The 26,491-nt window shown below is 37.9% G+C and overlaps 1 protein-coding gene across 19 annotated transcripts in view; it reads left to right on the forward strand.

The window, feature by feature from the left end:
- Positions 1 to 26,491, forward strand: part of ablim1a (actin binding LIM protein 1a) — a 73,996-nt gene that overhangs the window by 1,924 nt on the left and 45,581 nt on the right. For 4 of the 19 annotated variants that reach the window (XM_038294694.1, XM_038294703.1, XM_038294691.1 and 1 more), the window contains exon 1: positions 11,587 to 12,056. The exons of 1 other annotated variant lie outside the window; for it this stretch is intronic. In XM_038294694.1, coding sequence (XP_038150622.1) covers positions 11,813 to 12,056 — 244 coding nt within the window. In that variant the 5' untranslated portion in view covers positions 11,587 to 11,812. Of the gene's footprint in view, positions 1 to 9,041; positions 9,309 to 11,581; positions 12,057 to 19,054; positions 19,289 to 26,491 lie in introns of those variants that run through there. 14 more of the 19 variants (XM_038294689.1, XM_038294693.1, XM_038294704.1 and 11 more) reach the window with 8 other exon arrangements.

The following is a 26,491-nucleotide window of genomic DNA, read 5'->3' on the forward strand; positions in this document are numbered from 1 at the left end:
AAAGTAGTGAAGGGCTGCAAAGTGCAAAAAAATGTATGTTTAGGAATTTGTCATGGTTTTGGTTCTGTTCAAGTTTTATATCTGAGTTTTCATTGGTCTTATTTTTCAATCTTGTGTTCAAGGTATTTTGATTGTATTTGAGTTCTTCGATATTTCCTGTTGGCCCTCTTGTGTCAGTCTCATTTTTCCGTAGCTCCCTTCTTGCCTCTGTTCACACCTGCTCCCAATCTGCTAATTAGCCTGCTCTTTGTTTCACTCTCCCATATAACTCTCCTGCTCAGTTACTCTTTGCTGGTTTGTCGTCATTACTTTGTGCTCTTCTTGTTGTAAGTATTCTTGGTTTTCAGCATTTATAGAATTTTGTGGATTCATGTTTTTGGATTTTTGCTTCTGTTACCCTTTTTATTATTAAACATTCAAGTAACCACGTCTGCATTTGGGTCCTGTCAAACCTCCACTTCCACTGGGACAGAATTAAACTAAAAAAACTTGCTTAGTTTGCATGTTGTCATCCCATTTTACCTGCACACTTCTAAATAAAATTAACCTAACTACAACAAGGTAAACTTTCCTTATTGGTAAAAAGAGGCAAACCAAAGATATCTTTGTTGTAAGGTTTAGTATCATGATGGTAAAAGTCTGAGCTTGTTTACTGGTTTCATAGTTTTCATGTCTCTTTAAAGACAACAATGGAAAATGTCTGGTGTAGTTTTCTACTTAGCTAGCCAGGATTTCACACTTTCCACTACCATGCCACATAGGGAGTTGTCCAGCATAAAGGGAGTTTTGACCTTGAGTGAAATCAAAAGTACAAAACATGACACACAGCCAGAAGAGTGCACCCCGTCAGATTTACTAAATAAACAGGCAGCTGTCTGTTAAAAACAAGTTCAGCTCCTTTTATACTCTCACATAAGCACACACTCCCAGCATTTTATTGTCATTACACTGTCACAAGTATAAAACAAACCCTCTGCATTTAACCCATCCCTTTGGGGAGCAGTGGCCTGCCATTGTGCGGCGCCCTGGGAGCAGTGTGGGGTTGGTTGCTTAAGGACCCAGAGTGACAGTCTGTGGGATTGGGGCTCAAACTCAGAACCTCGAGATTCCAAGCTCTATTCACTAACCACTTGGTTGCCACTCCACTGTCACATGAATGTTATCTTAATGGGAACTGCTGGGTTTTAATGATATATCAAGCTGATGTCATCTGCTTAAAAACTGAGACACTATATTTCCAGAAAACCGACCCCAGAGGGAGCAGATTCAAAGAAAGTAAACTTCTGAAGCACTGTATAACACCTAGATTTGTATATATTTATTATACCATTAGTTAGTCTTCTTATAAATTGAAATAGATTTTATTTCGGGGTCTCGGACCAAATTGTGGCATATATCATATTTCCCAGATATTGAAATAACATGCCCCCTTCTTTTCCCACACCATGATTAGTAATTTCTCTTTCTTTATAACAAGACATCCCAATCAATTCTTAACAAAGAATAAAGAAGTTGTAGTGCTACGGATACCTTTTGCAAAATCCTGTATGCAGCTGTTGCTGGTGAATTATCTCGTATTGCTGATTCGATGACTCCAGCTCCAGCTGTGGGGTGTGACCAAGCTGTGCATAACTGACTCACCAAGAGTTGCAGAAAATGATAAAAAACAAATTAAAAGCATGATGTAACTCATTCTTATTATATAAAGTAATACAGTTACTAGATTTAATTCAGGGAACTCTGTTAGACTTGCATAAAGGATGCAACAGTGCACAGAATATCAGTCCCTCAGGCTCTTTATGGTTGAGTCCGGACATTCGGATGCCTTTGAACTCCTTCCATTAACGATGTGGCCTGTTGTATCTGTCTTCTGTGGTTACCGGTGGAGATCGATGGAGCCACTTCACAGCTCTGTGGTACACACTGCTGATCTCATAAGCGTGGTTAAGCCCTTGCAAGCAGTCCCTCATCAGTCATTTTAAGTAAGTGCCGCATTATTGTGGACTAATTAGACAACATACAGCTGAACTGGTTTTAAAAAAAACATGAATAAGATTAAAAAGTTTTCATTTATTGTGGGTTTTCTCTGATCCACCCATGCTCAGAATTATTCTCAAAAAAATACAGCGAGACAAAAAAATTGCTTGATAGACCAGTGGACATGAAGCCTCATAGACTTTTATTTAGTAGGTTTTAGATTGGAGTTTTTTGTAGTCGTATAAAAGCTTAATGCTAGCCTGCCTCATCCATCTTATAAGCAGTTTTTCATTATAAAATAGACCATTGTGTTGTTGGACATTTAACTTAATTTATTACCCTCAAGTAAAAAGATGTTGGTTATTATATTCATAAAGAAGCGACAAACTTATCATGAACTTTAAGAGGCAGGAACTCCAGCATTACTCTGCACAGAGGAGAAGGAAGGCCCAGAAAGAAGCCCATTTGTCCTTATTCAGCATCTACAAGGCCCAAACAAATTTTCTACTGCCCACATAGAAGGTTCCCTTCTGGTGAAAAGCTTTTATGTCAAAGATTTATGTATCAGCATTTGCCGATTGTGACATTGGTGCATCAATAATCCATCCCTTGAACTTCCCCATTCATTTAAAAGCTACATGGTTGAAATTTGAACATATATTGAATTCCAACAACACGATCATAAAATAAAAAAAAAAAAAAATGTTTGCAAAACATAAAGAAGATAGATCTACTCCAAAGGCTAAGCCTATTGAAAATGTAACTCAGTGCTTAAATAATAATAATAAAAAAAGGATCTGGACATCTCATGCTTCTTCAAATCTTACCTCTGATCTAAAATAATTAAACAAGCATTCATGGTTGTAGAGCTGAAACATTTTCAAGAAAAAAAATAGTCCAATTGCCTTCTTCCAAACTCAAAACAATCAACTTTAAAAAATCCTCCAATTCCATCCAAGGACCTCTCAGCCCTAAATCAACTCTGTTTGCTATTTAACTGTACAAATAGATTTCTTATTTGACATTTCATTGCACATTTGTTGGAATCCTGCTTCTGTGTTGGTTTCTAAGGGTTCACTTAGAAACCAACAATTAATTTGAATAATTTTTTATCACGTTTAAAGGAAAATAAATCATGATTTCTTTATTATAAATGTTTGTCTGCATCACTATGTAGCTGTCAGTCACATGACCTAAAAGCTTTTGGTGAAAAAAATATTAATTGTTAAGAGAACATTGGAACTCCTTAAATTGCACCAAAAAAAAAGAGTTTGTCTCCCATCTTAGCATAGAATAAGGATTTTTCATTAATTTTATGTCAATGGGAAACAAGACATAAAAGTTGTCATTTTTTCTTTAACTTTTTTTTGTTCGGATATTTGTTGATTGTCCAAATGAGAACCATATACATTTACCTTTCATGGGGTCAATGGTTAGAACACTATCGTGGGTATTAAAGAAACTCAGGACTGCTGTGCTGAATCCAGAATGCATATAGCCTTACGGACATCATTATGTGACGGAAACACACATGGTTACCACAGGTCAAAACAGGGATCATGGCCTTCTTAAAAAAACAACTACAGATAACCCAACTTACTCAAATTTACCAGAAGCTTGTTGATTGCTGCACAAATAAAAATGACTTCTGTGCAACCTGCTAACAGACTCATGTAGCTATCAGCAATTCTGATTGAGCTATTTTCTCATGCTGCAGAAAATCTACATTTAAATTGTAGAACAAGGTTGTGTGTTGTATAATGCATTCATCATTTAGATAGCTAATAAAAAGCAACCAGCAACCAACGTAATATAGATATTGATGCCATCATGATATTGATGTATGTAAAGTTCTGAACCTGCAAAAGTCTGAACCGAATTTTCAGTTCTATTGATGGTACTGCATATTTTTCGATTTCTGAATGCCATGCTTTCCTAAAGTCTGATATCTAGATTTTTCGTTAAAATGCGCTGGAAATTTTACTTTTTAAGATTCTTGCATATTAGTTTGGTTCTTTTTTCCTTAGGTCTAACAACTCCTGAAAGAATGCAAAAGTTGTTGCTATGCAATAAAGTCATATTCCATCGATTAAAAAGTGCTATACTTAGTTAGATTTGCTCTGTTTCAAAATATGCACCAAAAACAGTTTTAAAATTCAAACTGGAGCATCCTAACCAGCTCTTGTTAAGGGAATCTACAGTGGTGCCAGTCAGTTAAAGCAGATGGGTAGGACTGTAAGAAAGAAAGTGATTATGGTCTTTAATTGATTTTTGTATCAGGCTTTTAGCTCTGGGATTTAATCTTGTATTTTAAGACCTTGAAACCTTTGATTAAAATGTCAGATTATAATTGTCACAGCAGTTCAGAGATAAAAACAAAGCTGTTCAAAAAACACATAAAAAGCACTTAAAAAGCCGTACATACAGAAGTTAGGGAATTCAAACATCTTCCAAACTATAAGAGCAGATAAATGAAAATACAATTTCACTCTTCCATTTGAACTTTAAGAGACTGCGTTGAAGTTTAGGTACTGGCTGTAGATCTTGATTTATTTCAAGTTTTAAGGTTTTTGACATGGCACATAAATTGTTTGGACGGAGCATTTTTAAGATGTGGAAAGTATCTTATGAGAGTCTTCTGGCACAAGCGGAAAAATGCAGAGTATGGACCATTAAAATGATTTGTAACACATTTAGTTTGATAGAAAAAGGCTCAAAATGCAGAGGCACTAGTTTTGCAGTTGCAGCTTCTCTTGTTATACAGTTGCACTGTTGGCTCAAGACACAATTGGACCAAAGTTTAACTTGAATTTTTAAGAGGTGGAAACAAACACCTCTGTTTTGTGATCTTTTTGACCTCTATTAATAATATAATTTTATGTTCCTAATGTTTAGAGGCTCCATGAGTAATAGAAATGCACCATCATGCTTCTATCTACTCTTTATTATGTCGCTTTCAAAGATTAAAGGGGTTACTATGTATTTGGAAAGTGTTGAAATTGATTTTATGTCTTTCATAGGGATTTTAAGTGACAGACCGACACACTGGGGTGTATCATTCGAAAATGGAGAGAAATGATTAATAAAATGAATAAATCTTTGTCTAAAATGTTACATAATTTTCTTAAGCTCCCCTGAGTAAACAATATATACAAACACCTTTCGTTACAATAGGAGCTTCAAGTACCGGTAATTGTGTTTCTACTGGCTTTGAATGCCTATAGAATAAAATGTATTTGCTAAAAAGCTAAAACTCTGAAAAGCTTAAATAAATAGCTAAAAGTCCTTCACAAGTCTTTACTGGCATGGCGAGATGCAGAGGGGAGTAGGGGGACTTCTCAATAGGTATGGCATGCTTGTTGTAGCAACAAGATGGGGAAATACTGGCAAACTGTGTGGGAGGAGTGCCTCCAATGTAACACACATTCTGTGGGGATTTAACACACAATATTAAGTCACAGGTCATTGTTGTGAAAGTCCAAAGCAAGTCCAAATTCTCTTCTGTTTTCATTAAGTGCAATATAAAAACATTCAATTCTTGGCCAGCCTTACATCACTCTGGATTCAGCTGTGGACTTTCCCTGAGCCGTTCTAATTTATGGATATAACTTAACCTTTGCACTGTTGCTCTGGTTGTATGTTTAGGGGTTGTTCTCCCTCGAAAAGATGAACCTCCACTCTAGTCTTGAAACTTCTCCGTCTTCCCTGTCACTGAAAAAGAAAAGGGTCCCCACAGCATAATGGCGCCACCACCATATTTTACAGTTGACATTATTGGGGACAATACAGAGATTTAGGGTTCTACTGCATTCTGCATTTGCATATAGACCAAAAAAGTCTACTATTGGTCTTTAGTGATTAGAGTGCCAAGGGGTTTTCTTCTGGCTTCCCTGTAAATGGGTCTTTTCAGAAAATGTATTGCTCATTGTTCTTATGATGTTTAAACCAGAAAAATGTTGCATTCAAATCCAACAAAGCTTTAAACAACAGCTTAATGTTTTTGGCAGTTTTATGCTACATAAAGCTACTATTAGATTACAGACTCTGTTTACTGTGACAGAGCTAAGTGAATACAAGTCTTATTTGTGCTTTTAAACCTATAAAATCAAAACTACCAGTTCCTGTTGACGTTTATCCAGCATAAATGAGTAAGAACACCATCCCAGGGCTTTCAGTTCTAATGTGCTTCCCCAGCCCCCACCTCCACTATTCACTCTCCTGTTATCAGCTCAGGGCCATCAGCTTTTACCTTGGTACCTATGCCTCTCCATTAGTCACATCACCTTGTAATACATGCTTACGGGCATACGTCTCTGTCTGGGCTTTCCGGTTTTCTTCTTCAGTCCCAGACCTTTGACCATAATCTTTATTTATTTATCTTGTTTATTTCATGAATCCATTATCGTAATCAGCGCTACCTGGGATGAGTCTGCTATTAATGACTATGATGGAGTTCAGCCGGGACAGCTGGAGCTAAGTGGATTGTTAAAGGTCACCTTTGTAGTAATGATTTCATTTTTCCATTTTCATCACTGTGCTCTGGAAAATCCCATCGTAATTGACAGAAGTTAAACCTGATAGCTCAGCTTTTACCATTTGTAAAGCAGAGGGTTTTTAAAACTCCTGCTTTTTTTAAGTTTTATCCTAATGTCCGGTTAAAGGGCCCATTTTGGACTATAGATGTATGATTGCATGCTTTAAACATGCTAGAGCTATGGCATCACAATGTGTTGAGGATTTTCTCAGGATCCACTTACCTTCTAATATGGCGTTTCCTATAGTTGGTTCAATGTCCCGTACAGAGATAAGCATTATCATATAGATTATTTTTTTTGTAAAAATTTGTTTTTTAAAAACTGATTGTATTATAATAGTTATTATTTATATGATTGTTTCCACTGTAGGTCCCATAAGAGCATTATTGAATATCATTAGATTAAAAAATGTGATTAATTACAGCCATAACAACTCCCCTCTTTATGTAGCTGGTGTTTTTTAGTATTTGTTTTTATCAGACTATGTGTGCTGACATGTAGTCACAGCCATACATTTGCCTATAAGACTTAAAAAGGTAGTTTATGATAAATGGCACAGATTATTATAATAAATTTGAAGTCCATTTTGCCCACCCTTAGTTCCTTAGCAGTATGCATATAGGACAGATGTGTTTATTGATCAAAAACAGGCTCCTGGCAAAACTCTTAAAGCATCTCTTTGATAAGAGAAATTGAGAGGATGCATTTAAATTCATGGTTGTCATGAGTTATTTTAACAAGCTAGCAGAGATGCTGGTGAAGATTGTCAGTCATCCAGGTCCTAGTTATTCACAGGTTCACATTTAGGACAAAGAGGACAGGTGGTTTGAAAGGGGTGTGAGGGAAGCCATTTATGTTAAGAGAGAAAAACCGACCTTAGACAGAAGGGGTGGTTTCAGGTGTAGGGAGTGAAGGCCTAGTGGTCGGGGAATAGAGCTTGGAATCCTGAGGTTCTGAGTTCGAGCCCCAATCCCACAGACGCCACACTGCTCCTGGGGCGCCACACAATGGTAGCCCACTGCACCCCAAGGGGATGGGTTAAATGCAGAGAGTTCATTTTGTTCACAGTGTAATGACAATAAAAGCAGGAAAAAAAAAAAAAAAAAACCTACAACGCAGCGATAGAGTTGATTCCTTCCTGCTATCATCTCAGACCTTTTCGCCATGCAGGGGACCAAAACATCTCGCCTGCCCAGCCAGGCTAACAATGACCCTAATGACTCCCTTTTATTTGGGCATTATCGGGCCCCTTAGGCCAACAACAACCTCAACGCCTCCCCATTACTAAGGGGCCGACCAGTTTTTTCTGTTCAAATTGCATGTTTTCTAAGCCAGGCATCCCCAACCTCGGTCCTCGAGCCCCGCTGTCCTGCAGGTTTTAGAGGTTTCCTTGCTCCAGCACAGCTGATTTTAATTGAAAGCTAATTAACAGGCTTTTGGTCTACTGCAATCATTATAATCAGCTGTGCTAAAGCAGGGAAACCTGTAAAACCTGCAGGACAGCGGGCCTCGAGGACCGAGGTTGGGGATGCCTGTTCTAAGCCATAACAAGGCTTTTGTTTATGCCACTCTATAAGCCTGGAATTCAAACCCTACTCCAGACATTTTGAATTGAGAAAGCTTCCTGAATGGGAAGCGAAACCTCTTCAAACTTGGAAAACAAAGTCTACAAGAGTGTTATTTAACTTTTTTAATTTAGTTGGAAAGCTAACAGAGACTTAATGTTGGCTTTAATCCATCTATTCCTAAACCAGTGTTGTTGTGTATCTTAGATCCTCGTCCTGTTAGATGAGCCAGTTTGTTTTTGCCAAGCTGTTGGTTTGAGGTGATGTCTAATGAATTAGTAATTACTATTTTTTTTTATTATATCAACTCCTTCCTCAGCTGTAAATGAAGCGGCCCCACTGCATAACTGACAGATGCAATGTTCTCATCTTAAATGCTGGTTTATTATAAGAAGAGTTTATAATGCTTAGTGGAAATAAAGGCATGAAAACACCAGTCTGTGTAAATTATCTATTCTTAGTGAATTGAGTTTGTCAAAAAAGCAACTTTTTAATGATATTCTAATTTAATTTAAGCATATGTTGAAACAGTTTGAGCATTAGACTCTTAACAAAGATGTAAAAGCAGAAGAAAACTGTTAAGGGGAGCGCTTAACAGAAGTCAATTGATGTAATTTAATTAATTCCTTCCTTTAACAGACTATACTGGTTTGTTAATTAGATATAACAGCAATCATTGAAGGTCTGTCCAGCTAAGGACCCAACCCCCACACCACTGCCCTCCTACCCAGCACATCACTGGATTAGCTCTCTAAATTCTGACTTCCTGATCTGCCCTGCCCTATCTCAGAGCTGAGGTGGCACATCCTGTGCAGCGTACCTGATAACCTGCAGTGCAAATCTAAATGATCAGTGGTGGATAGAAAAAAGGGAGGCACTCTGCAGTAACTCAATCTGATGCCTCCTCCTTTTCCAACCAGAGGAGAGGGCTTGCTCAGGCTGCAAGACAAAACGACCCTCTGCCTCAGCACTTTTCTCTCCCAGTCTCACTCTGTGTGTGTGTGTGTGTTTGTTTATGCGCGAATTGGAGAGAGTCGTGCGCATGCATGTGTCCTGGCCAAAGCCTGAATAATTGAAGAACATAGGAGGGAGTGAAAACACTGCCGGACGGGACAGAGTGTGTGGGATTGTGCAGAGATGGGGGAGAGGGATACACTGAAGCAGCAGGAGCCTGGCTACGATGGGCTCTGCAACTACGCCCAGAAAATCACCTCCTGCTTCGGACTGAGTGGTAAGACAGAGTGTGGGGGGGATGAAAGCCACGGTAATGGGGGTGATGTTTTGATTTGATTTGCGATGTTAAAAGGGCAAAAGCTTTATAAAAATGCTTATTTTCAGCGTGCAGGGGTGGCTCATATATATCCCTGGATGTTTGTGTGAATTTCTGAGACAGGAGTTATGATGGAGCTATAGCAGAGGGGATCACAACTACATGGTAACGTCTTATGCAGCAAAGTGGCATTTCTCCATCTACTCAGGTGCTTGTGTCCGTGAGTGTGGGGGAGTAAAGCTCTCCTTGGTTTACCTCTCTTGCTGTTTTTCCAGACTAAAACTCTGCGACTGTTGATAAGCGAAGCAGGCTCTTTATTTATCAAGCTCAGCTAGCTGAACTCCAGCTACCCTGTCTGTGTTCCTTCTTAGACAAAAAGGATTTCTGAATCCTGAGACTAAAAGGTCTGGGCTTTGTTCACTGAGTTTTATAATGTCTGCTGATGTTTGTTTTGTTGAGATTGAAACAAAAGCAGGATCTGTCTCATCTGTCTGATAAGTGGACAACATCATAGACGGTTAACTTATTTTAGATAATAAAGATTTTTTAAATAATAAAAGCCAGCACTGCCTATATGGTGACACATCTTATTATCCCCCCCAAATCTTAATTATTGTTATCTTTTTGAAGCTTTGTAAAGTAATCTAAGTATCTTTGGCAATTTTTAATGATTCGTTGCATCCTCTGTCATTTCATATCGCAATGCAAGATTAACCACATGCAAAATTCACATTTCCAGGAAACCTTCTGCTATATATGGGTCATGGAAGAGAGTCTAAGTATTCACACAAAGAGGTTTTTACCCCTGTTTTAGATGCTTCAAAGACTTAAATAGCTAAAGTCTTTTTTTGGGTTGTCTCCTGCTGCATTAATATCTTTCAAAGAAAAAAAAATCCCTTTAAGTTCTATATTTGGTCATCTTATATTCAAAATGTGACAAGACACCTTTTTGCATGGACCGCTTATATTTTTACAGCTCTTATGAGACAGACCAACACAAAGCAGGGCGTAACCATGAACTGGAAGAAATAGGATTTTGCACCCCTTCACTTAAATGCCCCTAAATGATATCAAGTTTAACTAACTTCTATTTGGAGGTTACGTTATTAATAAATATATTTAGCCTGTATAATATTTTATTTCAGTATTTAAAGGTTTATAGAGAACAAACAGCATCATGGAGAACAAAGAACACAGCAGAGGAACAACATTGCACCTCAACATAAGTATACAATAATTAGGGTGAGTGACAGGGTGGTGGGAGTGCTTTATCCTGTAAGGGCTGGGATGCTGTTCAATGTTGATAAAAAAGATGGGTCCAATTAATACAAGGAAATCTAGCCTGATAAACCAGACTAAATGTGAAACTAAATGTGTAATCGCAGGCAAAAATGATTTTGGCCGCTGGCGGGTGGGGCTAGTTTACTAGGCTAAGGGAAATCCCTAATGAAAGCATGATAGAAAGAAAAGGCTGACAGGAGGGGAGGTTCACCTTCCTGCAAGACAAGTGATCCTAAACATGAACCATAAAAGGGAAACCTTTTGTTATTTTGCTGAGAAGAAACAATGCTTTATTAAAATAAATCCTGATAGCATAATTTAAATCCTGTACTTGTAACAGGACTAAATGTAAAAAAGTTAAGGGGTGGGATTATTTTGCACATCATTTTACTTTAAATAGAAGTAATTAATCAAATAGTCTTTTTTCTGCTGCCTGCTCTGTTGATTTCTATTCTTCCTTTAATGATGTTAGCTAATCCATTTGATGTATTTCATCCATGCTCTTTCATACCATTTTAAACCATGCAGGGCAATGCTGCTGCCTCCATGGTTAAAACATTTAGATATACTGTAACTGTTACCATCCACTGTAAATACTGAGGAAAACGGTTTTCGCAGCGCTCAATGCAGAAATGCCCTGGCTTGATTTGAACCTACACCTTTTATCCTTCAAAGCATTAATACCAACACTTGTGACACTGTTCTCTGCTCTAAGCTTGTTGCATGCGTTTAGACGGTTTGGGCCAGATTGGGATTCTTTGAACACATGTTTGGGCTGTAAATGAATCATGTATTGAGTTCTCACACCCAACAGTGGGTGAACCAACCTGGCATGGACGAACCTAACTCCACCCAGAACGTAATCACACTGAACGTCTGCCCTAAGCTGCTTAAGGCACCAGGCTGGTTGTGGTGAAGACACTCGCAGTTTAAGCCTGTTACTCTCAGTTTGCTCTCCATGCAACAGGATGCGTTCTTTTACCTGCTACTTGCTCTTTGCTTTATTCCACTCAAAGCAGACGTCAGCACTCTGCTTCTTGTACCTGCAGCACATGTGAAGTGGACCTATTGATTTGACCATGAGCTTTTATGAGAAGGGATGGACTTCTGAGCGGCGTTGAGTCCAGACGGAGGTTGATTTCTCTCTGCAGTGTTGTGGGACAGTTGAAGGAGAATAGGCCACCATGCCCACTCTGCCCAACCTCAACAGCCTGGGAAAGCTGTGCAGCACCAGCCGTAGCCAGAGCGTGCATCGGGTCAACCGGGTTCGAGTAAAACGAAAGAGCTCGGTCAAACGGATGTCCATAATCGAAGATGGACATGTGGCCGAAGTCCTTTACCTCATTCCTAAACAGTACATGGAGCAGTTCCCATTCCTAAACCCAGATGACTATTACCTGAGTGAGAGGCTGAATGATGTCACCGCAGGTATGATGAAAAGCTACATTAAGCGTCTTCTCTTCTGATCTGTCCTTAGTTAGCTTGTTTTTGGTGTATTTGCTCTTTAAAACAGGAGTTACTTATCAGCATTCAAGCATCGTAGCACTAGATGAGAGAAACGCTTTTTGATATGGGCAACATGGCTCACTGCCCAGGGCAGCATGGAATAGGGGGAAGCCAGTGAGAGGAAAAACAATACAATTGTACATTGATCAAGTTGTGTGCTAAGAGTATTTTCATATCAATTGTCATAATGATAATATATAATAATTGATATTTCATTGGTTTTGAGGGAATTTGGACTACTTGATAATTAAATTCAAAATCAAAATCTGAACTTGGTTGTTCTCGAACAGAGATTCTTAATACAATGTTTTACAATAATTAAGTGAACACTTCATTACTTACCGAGTCATAATAAAGTCTTAAATCAAACCAAGTCAAAGCCTTATTTGGATAACAAGTTAATACCAGCAAGTCCAAAGTCAAGTTTAATTTCCTCAGATCTGTGATTTGACTCATATCAAGTAAAAGTCCAAACCTTTATTATCAGGAAAAGGAAATCCTTTATTTATTCATTTTTTATGCTCTCATATCTACAGCTTTTTATGCATGTTTATAACTACATATTCAACAAATATCACTATTTTAAAATGTGTTTCTTTCAGTAACTGTGTTCAGTAAACTTAATAAAAACATTACTTCCAAATTCAGACTTTATTACTGTGAACTACGATGATTTTCCATTTGCAGCCAATTAAAAAAATGTAATTTTAACTTAAGAAAATTGCATCAGACCGTTACAAAAAAAGCATTTTTGATACACAGCCATGAGCTTGAAGAAAATAAATATTTTTAATTTATTTTCAAATCTAAGATTAATATCAGAAAGCTCAGTTTTGGATGTGGTTCAGTAAGTAGATGGGCTTCACAGAGAGAGAGAGACGTCAATGGAAGATTCAACACTAGTAATAAGTGATTATTCAGAAAATGATTGCTTATCGCATCAGTTGTGTAACCATAACTTCCCCAATCCAAAAAATAAAGATTTCCCGTAGAAGACAGAAATTTCTGTTCTTTCTGTCATTATGTAAAGCAAACCCATGTGAGAGGACAGGTCTGCTGGATGTTGCCCAGCAGACGTAGGAGACAGGGTGGCTTACATCAGGATTACAGCGCTGGGCAAGAGGACAAATCAAGATTTGCAGATTTTAGTCATTCTCTGACTGTAAGCCAGAAACAGCTGTAAAATATTCATTTTTTTGGGGGAATTTAAATTTGTTTTACTCAGACACATCAACTTTCCAACCGCTTTGCATTCTGAACGTACCTTCTACCACAGGCCATTGATGCAATCACCAGTTTAGATCTACTGAAAAAAGGCTTTAAATATTAATTTATATATATATATATATATATATATATATATATACACACTCAGATGACTGTAATCTTTGTTTAAAGGCCCCTCAGCTAGTTTTAGAGAATCTGCACATTATTGTAGACATCACCAATATTTAGGCCCGATTCTGGTAAAATATTTCACTGCTTTTCTTTCCAGAATTAGTAGACTAGATTTAAATTAGTTTGTTTCCCCACATGTACCTGGCTTTCAAGCATAGTCTTTCCATTTTTAATAGGATTGAGGTCCCTTCCAGAACAGGGATGTTAATCTGCTTATCCAGCATCATGTCCAGGTTTCACCAGTCACATTTTCAGGTAAAGTTAGTTTGTTTACTTGGTATTTTTTCCTCTTATATTATTCCAACCAATTTGTGGAGTTCATCAGTGACACCACCATGCTTGAGAGAACAAAGATTTTCTAGATCTGAGGATTCATATGGAGTCCTTCGAATAATTTTCCTATCATCTTTTTGCCAAGCATTTGATTCTTTTTCTTTTTTTATTGTTTTTTTTTCAGAAAGTGTTTTGCTTCTCTGTGTTTACATCTAATATTTCTTTATTTCAGTTCAAGATAGTTGATTTTAAGGCATCTTTCTCTGTAAGCACTTTATCTGCCATCAACAGCTTTGGCTTCACTTCACCATGAGCAGTGACTCTGGTGTTACAGCGTCCTCAAACTCACAGCAGGCTTTATCTTTCCCATTTTCTGGGTTGTTTTTGAACATCCCAAATCACTTTGTGAAGTGGCTGTTGGTGTCAGATAACTGACAATTAACATTACTTGCTATTCCTACAAGGAAAAGTATCCAAAAAATTTATCAAAATCAGGTTGTGGAATTGGTAAATTAGGCTGTTGTTGAATTTCTGAAATGGTCTCAATCATAAGCCTGAAACCCTTTGGAGATTTGTCAGAATTCAAGCTTGTTTATGGCTGCTGAAAAGAAAGGGTTCAAGGTAAAACTTGGTAAGGGACATATAACCTAACATTAGCTTGTATTATTATTATATAATAACGATTGATTCACAAACAGCAAAACATCTCCTTGATATGCAGGATTAAAAGTTCCAAATGAAGATTTTAGACTTTAAGCCCATTATGAGTGGATATAAACTCCTGATCCGGCTCTAATTGCTTTTCAAAGTTGCAACAACTAATCCCGCTTTCAGAATGGTATAATGCTGCTGCCAAAAAAGGTCCTCTATCAGATAAAACACAATACTTAAACATAGAATGCCATTTTTAGCAGTGGCACTGAAATGAAAGGCAGTATGAGTCAGTCTACCTCCCCCTAACAAATTAAAATACAGGAAATTATTTGTAATTACTCCAGGGTGCTCTTCAGTCCTGCACAAAGGATGTAAAAAAAGTCTATCTATATTCCCAGAAGCAAACAGGAATCCTCAATTCTAATTGCTGCATAAAACAATAGAAAATGTGTAAAAAGTGCAAATGACAGGTAAATATACACTTTTATCCGGTGCTTGTGTCCATCCTCGTCTGTATCAAACTCTGCCACTAATCTGTGAGAAAAACAGAACAGAAGTGATGATGCAGCTTGGGCAAAATAACGTAGAGTGGCTGCACGTGGTTGCACTCACCACAGTGATGCTGTTTTGTAACAGGTTTTAAAATAGCCATGAGCCGGTGAACCAGTTGTTCTCCAAGAGGTTTTTCTTAGCTCTTTCCAAGAGTCAACAAGTTCCTCCATTCCTCTTTTCAGTTTCTTATCGGCTCCTATGAGTGCCTGAGTACACTTCTCCCATGCATTCCAAGATCCTTAAATAGTCAAGTCAGGGAATAACTGTGGAGCCTATCGGCACAAAGCGCTGTTGTTTCTCTAAATGTGACCTCATGCATCATAATGCCATCTTCGCTTATACTCACTACAGAGCAGTTGAAAATCCACAACTAAAATTGTCTGGTTTCTATTTTACTGAAATGATCAAGTTATCACTGGAGAGGTTATTAATGGACAGTCAGAGGTGAATCATTGACATGTAAAATGCAGCATATACGCTTCACCCAAGGATAATTGCTTTTCTTGGCGAGCTCCTTGTAGCATGAAAGTCCTTCAGTTCGGATGAAGATTATTAAAAGAGGCAGGATGATAATGGGCCTCTTATAGTGGAAATAGTAACAAGATATCTTTGAGTAGCTGTTAGGGGCCGCACTAGAATCCTTTCACGTTTTACTGAGCTTCTCAAGGTTTTAAACACTCCTAAAACACTTTGTAATAAAAAAGGGTGGAGTGCACAGAGAATTTTCCACCAAGAGCTGTATTTTTACCATTAACCTCATTGGCAAGTCTCTCGTTCAACATCTTGTGGAAACAAATTCATGCTGACGGGCATCCAGGAGGTGGCACAGTTTTTCCCTACAGTGAATGAAGGATCTCTGCATGCATGATGAGATGCTGGATCAGCAGATACAGAGGAGCTAACTGCTGACCAACTCTTTCTCTTCTTCAGCCAAGTAGAAGTACAGATGAATCAGTAACAGTGTGACCTATAATTGCTTCAGTTTGAGGCTTTTATTTACAACGGGAAGATTGTGGATTGAACAAACAGGTTTTTCTCTAGAGAACTAAACAGAAAGCTTTAAAACACCATAGTTTGAATGTACTGGACTAAATATATTTAGAACAGATCAATTTTTAAGGGTATTTAATCTCTTATATTTTGATTAATTTATATAACGACGCTGGTGTGTTAATTGGACTCTGTTCCTTCTCTATAATTTGATTTCCATGATCCAAGATGTCAACACAAAGCCCATGTCAGGGGTCATAATAAATCTGACCTGCAAAGATGGACACTTCTGCTCTCAAGGGGTTGGAAAGCAGACAGTCAGGGATTGTCATGGGAGGAGAAGCTACTTTTAGTGCATGCTGATCCACATTTAAATAGTTAATGTTGGATATTCAGCAATATTTAACCCTGACGATTTTCAGCATGACCAGTTGATTATTCATTTGTAAAATTTCCTCACTTCTAATTAGCAGCCTCAGTGACAAAGTTGATGCATGTGTCCGTCCATCTGACAACCCATTGTTTGCAGCCAATCACAGCCTGACGTCCAGAATCTAAGACAGGCCAACCCTCTCCCCACCCACACTCACTAGGCCAGTCTTTGTGATCCCAAGGTGTTCCACTGATAAAATGGATCTACAGGTACACCTCAAAGCATTAGAATATATTTAAAGTGTAACATTTTCTCTCATTTAAAAAAGTGAAAATTGTATATAAGATCGATACATTATAAGGAGAGTGAGATATTTTAAACCAATATGTTACTTTAATGACAATAACTTATGGCTGAAAGCCCTAAATAACAGTTTTAAATCTTTAACTCTATGTGTAAGGAGTCTATTTAATATTTGGGTGTAACTCTCTGAAATGAGGGACAAAAAAATGTAAACCTTTTGCACTAAGACATTTTAGTCTAATCTTTTACAATTATCTTGCATCTTACAAAAAAATTACATTTTCTACTGAACTTAACAGCTTAACAGGCCTCACTTTAATGAATTGTATTTGAAACCCTTTTTTTTAAAAATACTTTTCATCATTCTTTTAATGCTTTTCCAACTGGTGGTGGTGCTTGCTGATAGAGCAACTTGTTCATAAAGTGTTTCTTTATATATATCTAAATAGTGTTTTATATACTCTATTTAGCTAGAAAGTTAAGGAGCAGTTGATTTAAACATTTTATGCTGAAACTAACACAATTAAGTTTCCATTCATATTCTTAATAACTTAAAAATATCTTATGCTGTTACCGGTTTTATTAGTATGGTTACAGATTTTTATTTTTTTAATGATTTTTTTATGTAATTTTTGTCAGTTTAAATAGTTGTTCAACTAAGTTCTGAATACAAAAAATTGGCGTAAAGTGAAAATTATCTTTCTTATGTGTGAAATGAACGCACATCTGTTGTCCACTTTAATCTTCATTTCTTCATCCTCTGACATGGGAGTTGGCTCGGAGCTCCTCTGCCTGGCTGTGTGTTTCCTGGACTGGGCCGCCTTTTGCAGTTGCTTTTTGTATCTCTGCTTCTGTCTCTTTGAACTCCATTCAGCCTCGGCAGATGGCCGCTCACACTGAGACTGGTTCTGCTGGAGGTTTCTTCCTGTTAAATGGGAGTTTTCCTCTCCACTGTCGCTACAAGCATGCTTAGTGTGAGGGATTGCTGTAGAGTCAATGAGTCGATGCAGTCAACTGGTTTTCCTTAGATATGTTGAACTGTAAAGTGCCTTGAGATGACTTGTGCTGTGAATTGGCGCTATAGAAATAAACTGAATTGAATTTAACTTTAAATGGCCTTTATGTGTGAGAGTGTGAATGGTTGTTTGTTGCCCTACAACAAACTGTTTGCCTGTCCAGGGTGAACCCAGCGTTTTGCTCAAAGACTATGCGATGAAGTCATCAGCCCCCCATCACCCAGATCGATAGAAGATGAATGTAATTTCATGGTATATTAAGCTGCATTCGATTCATCTCAGAATTGGGAAGTCAGAGCTTCTTAATCTCCAAGGTGATGGCGTTTCAACTAAACACTTGTGGATACTCATTGTTTGTCTATGGTAACTACAGATAGTATTACAATAATAATGAGAAAAAAAATACATTTTGGTTTTTGAATATAAGCCGTTAAAACAACTAATCTTATGAATACTAAAAAGTGGAAAATGTATGACTGACTAAAACGTTCACTTTTATTTGTAACTGTCTATTATCTGTGCATTTTTTTTAAGTTTAGTTACTGTTAATGTGAGCAGCAGCCATCTTGAATACAGACATCAGGTATGGTTTTGTTGACTCATAATTCCAACTTTCATGGAGCTTCCATTTTAAATGTCTTTTCTACTGGTCATAAATACAAGTATAATTTGAATGCAGAATATTCGAATTCACAGTGGCTCAAATTTATTTAATTATTCCTTGTTTTTTAGAATTTCATTTATGGTCTCACCATAACTTCATTATAGATATATTGAGTATTAAGTAAATGAATCCAATTTTACATATTTATTTACCCTAGTAGATGCATTTTATTTAAAGCATTTTTCAATAATAATAAGTGCAAAATTAAAGCTAAATAATAGGAAAAACTGGTTACATATTTATATATATATATGAGACAATGAAATTACTCAAATCAATGATTTTTTTATTTGTCTCTTCATTATTATTATTATGTCTTTAATATTATTTTATTTTTTATTATTTAATAACTCATTTTAGTAATAATCTGTGAAATGTTTATCACACTTTTTCATGTTTTAACGAAACATTCAGAAACCAAACTTTTATGCAGAATTTTAGCCAATTCAGAAATCATGATTATATAAAAAAGATTATTATTCCTGTTTATCTGATCACAAAAAAACCACATAATGCTGCAATAGATGAAGCCCTTTTTTGGTAAGGGGCGGTGGGGGTCACACAGCAGCAGCCACTTTTTTGCAGCAATGAGGATGAGACTGACAGAACAGAGGGGCTGGGAGAGAGCAGGAGGGGAGGAGTAGGGAAGAGTGGGAGGAGGAGGAGGAGGACGATGATGAGGAGGGGTGGGAGAAAAGCAGGCAGTCAGGAGGCAAACCCCACGCTGTAGCTGTGTTTTCGGGAGGAAAGCTTAGAAGCACCTACAGCTCTCTGTCTATCTGGAGTCTCTTCTATTCTCTCTCCTGTTTCTTTTTTGGATCTTCGATCTTGAATATTAAAGGTTCCTGCAGCTCCTGTCTTACCTCCAGCTGATAGAGTGTTTTCTGCTGCAGCTGTAGCTGGATTCAAATGGTCATGGTCAAAGAAAAAGGTACCTCTGCACATATGGGTGTTTTATAGCCTTTGTATTGCTTGTCATGCTTAGTATTGGTAATGTCTGTCTTCACACTGATTGGCAGCACTGAATCTGACTCAACTGATATTGAACTCGATCGATTTCCTAACATCTGATAAAAAATGTTATGCTGAGCATGTTTGGCAGCATGAATATGGGATTCTTAGCGGGAGGGATGTGGCTGCATCATCAGTAAGTATTCATATAGTGTTAAATGTAAAGCTTAAACCCACTGAGATGTTCCAGAAAAGTAGCCGACTTGAACATTGCTACGCCCTTTTAGCTGCTGTTTGGCTTGGAGTGCGCTTCATTTGGCAGCGTCAGGTTTTATGTTAATGCATGGTGGAACAAAGCATCCGAGGAGCTTCATGTAAACGGATGAGACCCTTATAACCAAGAGGTGGTCGTTCTTCGTTTAGTCAGTTCATCTTTATATGTTCTGAAAGGTTAGGAGATGAAAAGTAGAGCAGCAGTGTTGGGAGACACACTGCGCAGAGCTGGGAACCTGCACTCTCTGCCATCCTCTCTCTCCCTCTCTTTATCACTCTGTCTGCAGCCGTTGTCATGGTAACCCTCTAAAAGGTACACACCATTGTTGTCATCTGTGGCCCCATTCACGTTGCCCTGTAAAAAACATAAGGGAGAGGATTGTTTCTGCCTATAAACCGAGGTCACCCAGCTGTGAGGGATGAATTAGGTGAAGTCAGGAGGGGTCATTGTTTAGAGTTGTTAACATTGGCCGTAGTTTGTGGTTCAGAGGTGGACTATTGTTTGTTAAAAAGACTCACGAGCTGCCAGCAATGTGGAAGAAATACTTTTGCTGCGAGGAACTTTAAAATGTTTCTAAACTGAAGAAGTGGAGATTGTTAGTTTCTCACAGGAATGGAAATTGACGGAAGAATTCTCAATCAGAAGAGATTATACGTTAAGGCTTTCCATCCAGTCTAGAAAAGAAGGAATTTAGTAAAGTATTTTCCTGTTTAAATGTCTAAAACATCCATCCATCCATGTCGCTTTAAAAAGCAACCATGCACTTTTGAGTCTGCAATCCAAATGTGTCTAAAGTTTGCTTTCCGTATTTTTATGCTTTTAGTTTCAGTCCTAAACTGTGTAGGTAAACACTGCTCTAAACCCCCACAAGTGCCTTTAAAAGTTAAAAGTAAGCCCTCAAAGAATGTATATATGCAACCCTCTGAAGAAAACCCATCAACATAAAATGGGGTTATAGATATTTTTGACAGATCCCAGTGAGGAGGTCTGTTTATGTATCTGACCACACACTGATTGCTGGAGGCGGCGTCCAGCCCTGAATCTGTTCCCTTGATGTGGGTCCGACTGGCCATAACCAAACGGCCCTTGTGATCCAGTTTTTGTGCTGGCAGAACTCCTGTAACCTCGGGCTCCCACATGTTCCTTATTCCAGACTCCCTCGGGAAGTTTTCCCAAGTTTTAAGCAGCTACTTCATCTGGACATTGTTGGGATTAGTTGTCATAAAGAAGCCTACATTTAGAGAGCTTCTTCCTGTCCTTTCATTAAAGCAGAAAGCTATACTGATACTTTTAATTTTTGATCCGTCATCAGTTTCATTCTGCAGTCTGTTTTTTTTTTGCTGTTGAAATGAGAAGTTAAACTGAACAAAACATACCCAGCTCATAAAACAAAACAGACACATGGTAGCAGGTTCTTAAGAAGAAGGGAGTAAATCTGTAAAGCTCATGGATTTAGTCTTATTCTTTTATTTTGACCAAAGTATTTAAAAGATTCACAAGCCTAGAACTCTGTTGTGAATAATTTATGATAATGTTTGAATAATAATCGGATCAAATTTGATTACAAACAAATAATTATCAGTTTTTTATTCAATGACAGGAAATAGATCAGGGAAGATGAACCAAAGTCAAAGCAGTATCAATGCTATATTTCAGGGTAGCAGAAATGATTTTATGAAAAGAAAGGTGCTGTTATTAAAATAATTACAAGATCCTATTACACCCCTACCACCAACCTCTTTTTAAACTCAATAACTCAAGTGCTCTTTTGGCTCTTACATAATACTGTATCTATATATCTTTATTTTAACACTATCTAGAACAATAAAACCCAATTTTCTTGACCTATAGGCCACATCTTTATCGTTTTAATATGAGTTTAGATGTCTCATATGAGTTTTATTTCTGCAGAGCGCTGCAGACAACTGCAGTGTGCCTCATCTTTGAAGCTTGCTGGTGTCTACTCCCTGAAAAAGGAGCTAAACCCCTTTCTACCGGCAGCAGTGCAGCAGTGTTTGTACAGCTGGCATAGAGCACCGGAACATACAGATGAGTGGCCCGTCATGGAAAGCCTGAATCCAGCAGGCTAAAACAAACAGGGGTGACATAGGGGTCAGGTGAAAGTAATGCAGATGGCGGGCCATCCTTAAATACCATTCAGTTTGTACCCCCATATCATTACCATGCTTTGCCATTCATTCAATTTTTACCTCTGTTGGACATTAATAAGCAAAACATTTCATATCTATTAGTTTAAACTTCCTGCTGATAATTTGACCTTTCAAACATTTAGTCTTTTTAGTAGTCGTCCTCTAGGCCCTGACTTTTTTTACACACAAAATTGTGCTGTCTACAGTCATACGTCACATAATTACTATAAATCAATTTGTACCTAAGAGGGGAGATTTGCTTTAAGGTTGTGATATGATTCTGGTGAATACAAGCCTGGAGTTGCTCAGAGTGTTTTGCTTTTTTTCCCTAAAGGATCTGCTTCCTTTTTTAACTAACTATCTTTTTCAATCTGGGATCAATCAATTCATTCATTTTCTATACCGGCTTGTCTGTCAGAGTTGCTTAGGAACTGGTTCCCATCTATAGTGGTCTTTTAGGGACTGGAAGACTATTTCTTAAACAGGTCACCTGTCTAACTGCAATGAGATAGAGAATTGAATATAATATTAAACATTCAGGTAATATCCAACCTAGAGAGGCTCACCTGGAGGAAAAAGCATTAATTAGAAAGTTTTATTGACATGAAAAAAAATAAGTCTTTGGTGCTCTGACTCTGGCAGAAGATGTTGGTGTTGATTAAAGTGAATGAGCAGGATGATTTAGCTTAAAGGCTTCTTTCCCCCTGGTGTCGGACAGCGGTGGTGTGAATGCTGGAGAATAAGGGGGTCATAAGGAGGAATTAGGGGTTGCATTTTGGATGAAAAGCAAGAAAATCCTCAGCCTTTACAAGTTTGTATGCAGAGTTTTGAATGAGGTGAAGTAGCTGGATCAGAGGCACAGGGACGCGATTGAAGGTAAAAGTCCTTAAGCTAAATTATTGCCTACACTCCATGACCATTTATCTGGAAAGAAAAAGATTTACCACTATTTAAGTACATGGATCCAGAATCTTCAGTTTACAATTATTAAATACTTGGAAGAGAAAAAAGATGTGTGATTATAAATTAGAGACGAGGCCATTTCAACCAGAGCCATTTAAACCATTGGATATCCATCTTAATTTTCTTGACAAGTAAAATATCTTGTCAATATATATAATACTGCCGATATTTATTGACATCCGTCCAATAAATATTCTTTGTTGTTTATTTAACTTGCAGCAGAATATACGAAATTACCAAGTTTTGCAAGCTACCAAAGTTACACATGGTCTTTATAAAACATATCACAACACAATAACATCAGCATCGCAAACCTATAAAAAAATAGTAGGGAATCATCCAGATTTCTATGTTATAATATTATTTCTTAGATCCATATAGCTTAATTAGCCTACAGTAGACACAAAGTACAAAGTACACAATGTCTGCAGATGGGTCGAGTTGGTTAATAATATAGCCAACATTATAGAAATACAAAATGACAAAGGGGTGAAATGGCCAGAAGCCCGCATTATGTAGGTCCACAAATATCTTTTCCCTTGGTGATATTGTCATAGGAAATACAACTGGACTATGGGGCCTGTACAGGCTGTTAAAGAGCCTGGGCTTTTATCAGCTGCTCTTCAAACACAATGACTTCTGCAGTTCATGAAGCCAGCATTGTCTCCTCTCTGGTAAACAGCTCTATTCTCTGTCGAACAGTGACTAAAATTTTGCACTGTGTTGCAGAGAATGCATCCTAGAATAGAGAGCAGGTCATTATTCAAAGCTAAGGTCCCAGAGGATTACTTATTAAGGGTTAGTAGGGGACCTGCTAGGGGCTGATAGCCCCCCCACCCCCCAACCATTCCTCCTCCCAGAGTGCCTGCTCCGTGTTTGAAGTGCTTTGTCTGGGATATTGGTGGTGGGGCAGTAAGAAGTAGAGCCATACATATTCATGTTGTGGGAGGGGTTACGCCCTCTTTCTCATATCTGGGTGATAAAAGGCTCTGCCACCTCTTACCCCCAAAAACACATGCTTGTACCAATGTTTGAGGAATAATTAATTGGATATCATGGGGTGTCTTATTTGTTGTGCCCCTCTGATACTCTTCACAGCCCAGACTCCCTCTGGAATATTCCATCCAAGTGTTTGGATTGGATGATTATAGGAGTAAAAAGTCTGTTTGTGTCTGCTTTGTTGTCTATGAAGTGGATACAGCTAGTGCCAAAATTATTGGCTGAAGGAAAAGGACTGGAGATGACTGTTTTTATCCCTCTCATTGTGTATTTGTTTTTTCTCACACACTCCAAGGACATGCTTATATACATCTGGAAACTTTTATGTCTGCAACTTTAAAATTAACGAAGGAGAAGATTAACTGAATATTTTATGAAGTCTTCTTATTTTTTATGGGTTTTTTTTGGTATATGGAATCCCCCCTTGACTGGTGCATTTTGTCCCAGACATGGTTTACCTCTGGATTCATGGCAGGAAATGAAGGCAACAAATTCTGAAGCCTCCTTAGCAAGTCCTGCGCTCTGTGACAATGAACACACAATTGTGTTCAGGATTGGGTTAAGGGTACTCATTTATAAAAACAAAAACACTGTCCTAAGGGGTTTCAGCACTTTCCTGCTAACATCATCTGAAGCATTTATTACTGCCAACACAGCTAGGGTACGGTTAAATGTGGTGGGGGGCTGGGTGTTGGAGAGGATTGCCCCCTTTCACTAGGCCTGGCTTTGGGACGTCGTGTTAGCTATTGTTCCCTCAGCAGCATGGTTTTCTGAGTATCCATTGTGAGTTCAGCCTCATATTTGTCACTTCATCCGGTGGCAATGAGGCAGGACAGATAACTCTGTCAGCAAACCCAACACATGTAACCCAGAAACAGGAATTTGAGCCGAGGTCGGAAAGAAATCATACAATTCCTTATTCCAGTAAGTCACTTTATGCCGATGTTGCCGAACATCCGTCCTGCTAAGTTATTCATACCGTTATATAATATACATTTGGGCAAATGGAGCACCTCTTTGTCACGTCACAAAAATACCAGAGATATAAAAATTTCTTTTAAATCCAGATTCATAAGTGCATAACAATCTCAGAGTAGTCAGTTAGAATCACAGTTTTCTCAGGAAGCTAAACAAAGCATGTTATAGATACTTTTAACTCTTAAATATATAAAAAATAATCCCTTCAAAATGCATATATACTTTTTCTCTGTATCTTGATTTTCTTTAATGATCCAAAGCCAATGTGAGACAAACATCTGTCTTGGATTTTCCTCAATCTGTTGTAATGTTAGTGTTTTTTTCCATGTATGTTAAAAATGCTTAAAATAGAGAGAAACAGAAAAACAATATTTAACGCAGCTCTCAATTTTGATCGGGTAAATTATAGCCCTTTGTGAAAGACTTAACTCCAATGTTAAGTTAGTCGTACAAATAAAGGCTCTTTACTGTGACAACCCTAAATGGCATTCAGTGACATAGCAGGGAAAACAGCTAAACCATATTTCAAAGGAACAGATCTGCATCTCATTTAGGAGTAATTTGAACACTACAAACCTCAGACTTTTGTTGTTGATTCATTTAAAATATTCTTGGCAAATGCTTTCGCTTGTGCCCAACGTACCATTCAAAGTGTTTCACCTCTAACAGCACAATACAAATGTTATGATTTTTCTAAGATGATCCCCGACATCCATTTTCCCTTCTTTAATATTTAGTAGATTGGGGGAAAAAAAGTCACCTGATGATTGTGTAAGTTCTGAGAAAGAAAACAGGGTCTGTAGTTTTTAATCATAGGTGCACTTTCATTAAAAGACACTAAATAAGAAAAACAAATAAGGAAATCAAATGTGAGATTTTGAAATAATTTTCTATGTCAATTTTGTTGAAATATAAGAACATGGTGATCCTCAGAGAAAATGTCCAGCTCTTACAGACCCCCTAACTTCTTTGAGAAAGGTTTCTGTCCTTTACTCCTTTCCTGTATCAATGCCACCTTTTTGAACCTGTTATCTATAAAAATACACCTGTGCACAGCTTCAAACAGACTCTAAACCAGATTATTGGAAAGAAAACCATCAGCCGCATGGCCTTTTCTGGAACCAATTTGACGCCATTGCTCTAAACTCAATCAAAGACCTTTCGGAGAACACCAGGAAGAAAACTGTAGACCTGCACCTGGCTTAAAAGAGTGAATCTACAATACGCAGGCAGGTTAGACTGAAGAAATCAACTGTGGGAGCAACTTTAAGAAAACAGAAGCCATACAAGCCCACTGATAATCTCCCCCCATCTAGTACCCCACGCAAGACCATCCTGTGAAGTCAAAAATTATCATCAGAACAGTGGGCAGAAAAATCGAAGAACTACACAGAGGGACCTGAATGAGAGCTGGGACCAAAGTGACAAAGGCTGCCATCAGTAACACTCAAGTCTTGCAGTACCAGACGTGTTCAAGCCAGTACATGTCTTGTTCTGTCTGGATTTTGCCAAAGAGCAGATTGATAATCCAGAAGAAAATTTCTGAGAACATCATGTGGTGCGATGAAACCGAAGGGGAACTTTTTGGCACCAACTCAATGTGTTGTGTTTGGAGGACATAGAATACTCAGTTGCATCCCAAGAAAATATCTACTGTGAAGCATGGTGGTGGAAATATCCTGCTTTGGGGCTATTTTTCAGAAAAGGGGACATGATGACTGATCCATGATAACGGAAAATGAACAGTGAAATTATTAATATGCAACATGGTCGTGTCTTCCGGCATGATAATAATTTTAAACACGCAGTTTCGGAAGGG

Source organism: Cyprinodon tularosa, unplaced genomic scaffold (genome assembly GCF_016077235.1).
Source record: "Cyprinodon tularosa strain WSP-4 unplaced genomic scaffold, ASM1607723v1 ctg343, whole genome shotgun sequence".
NCBI classification, from domain to species: Eukaryota; Metazoa; Chordata; class Actinopteri; order Cyprinodontiformes; family Cyprinodontidae; genus Cyprinodon; species Cyprinodon tularosa.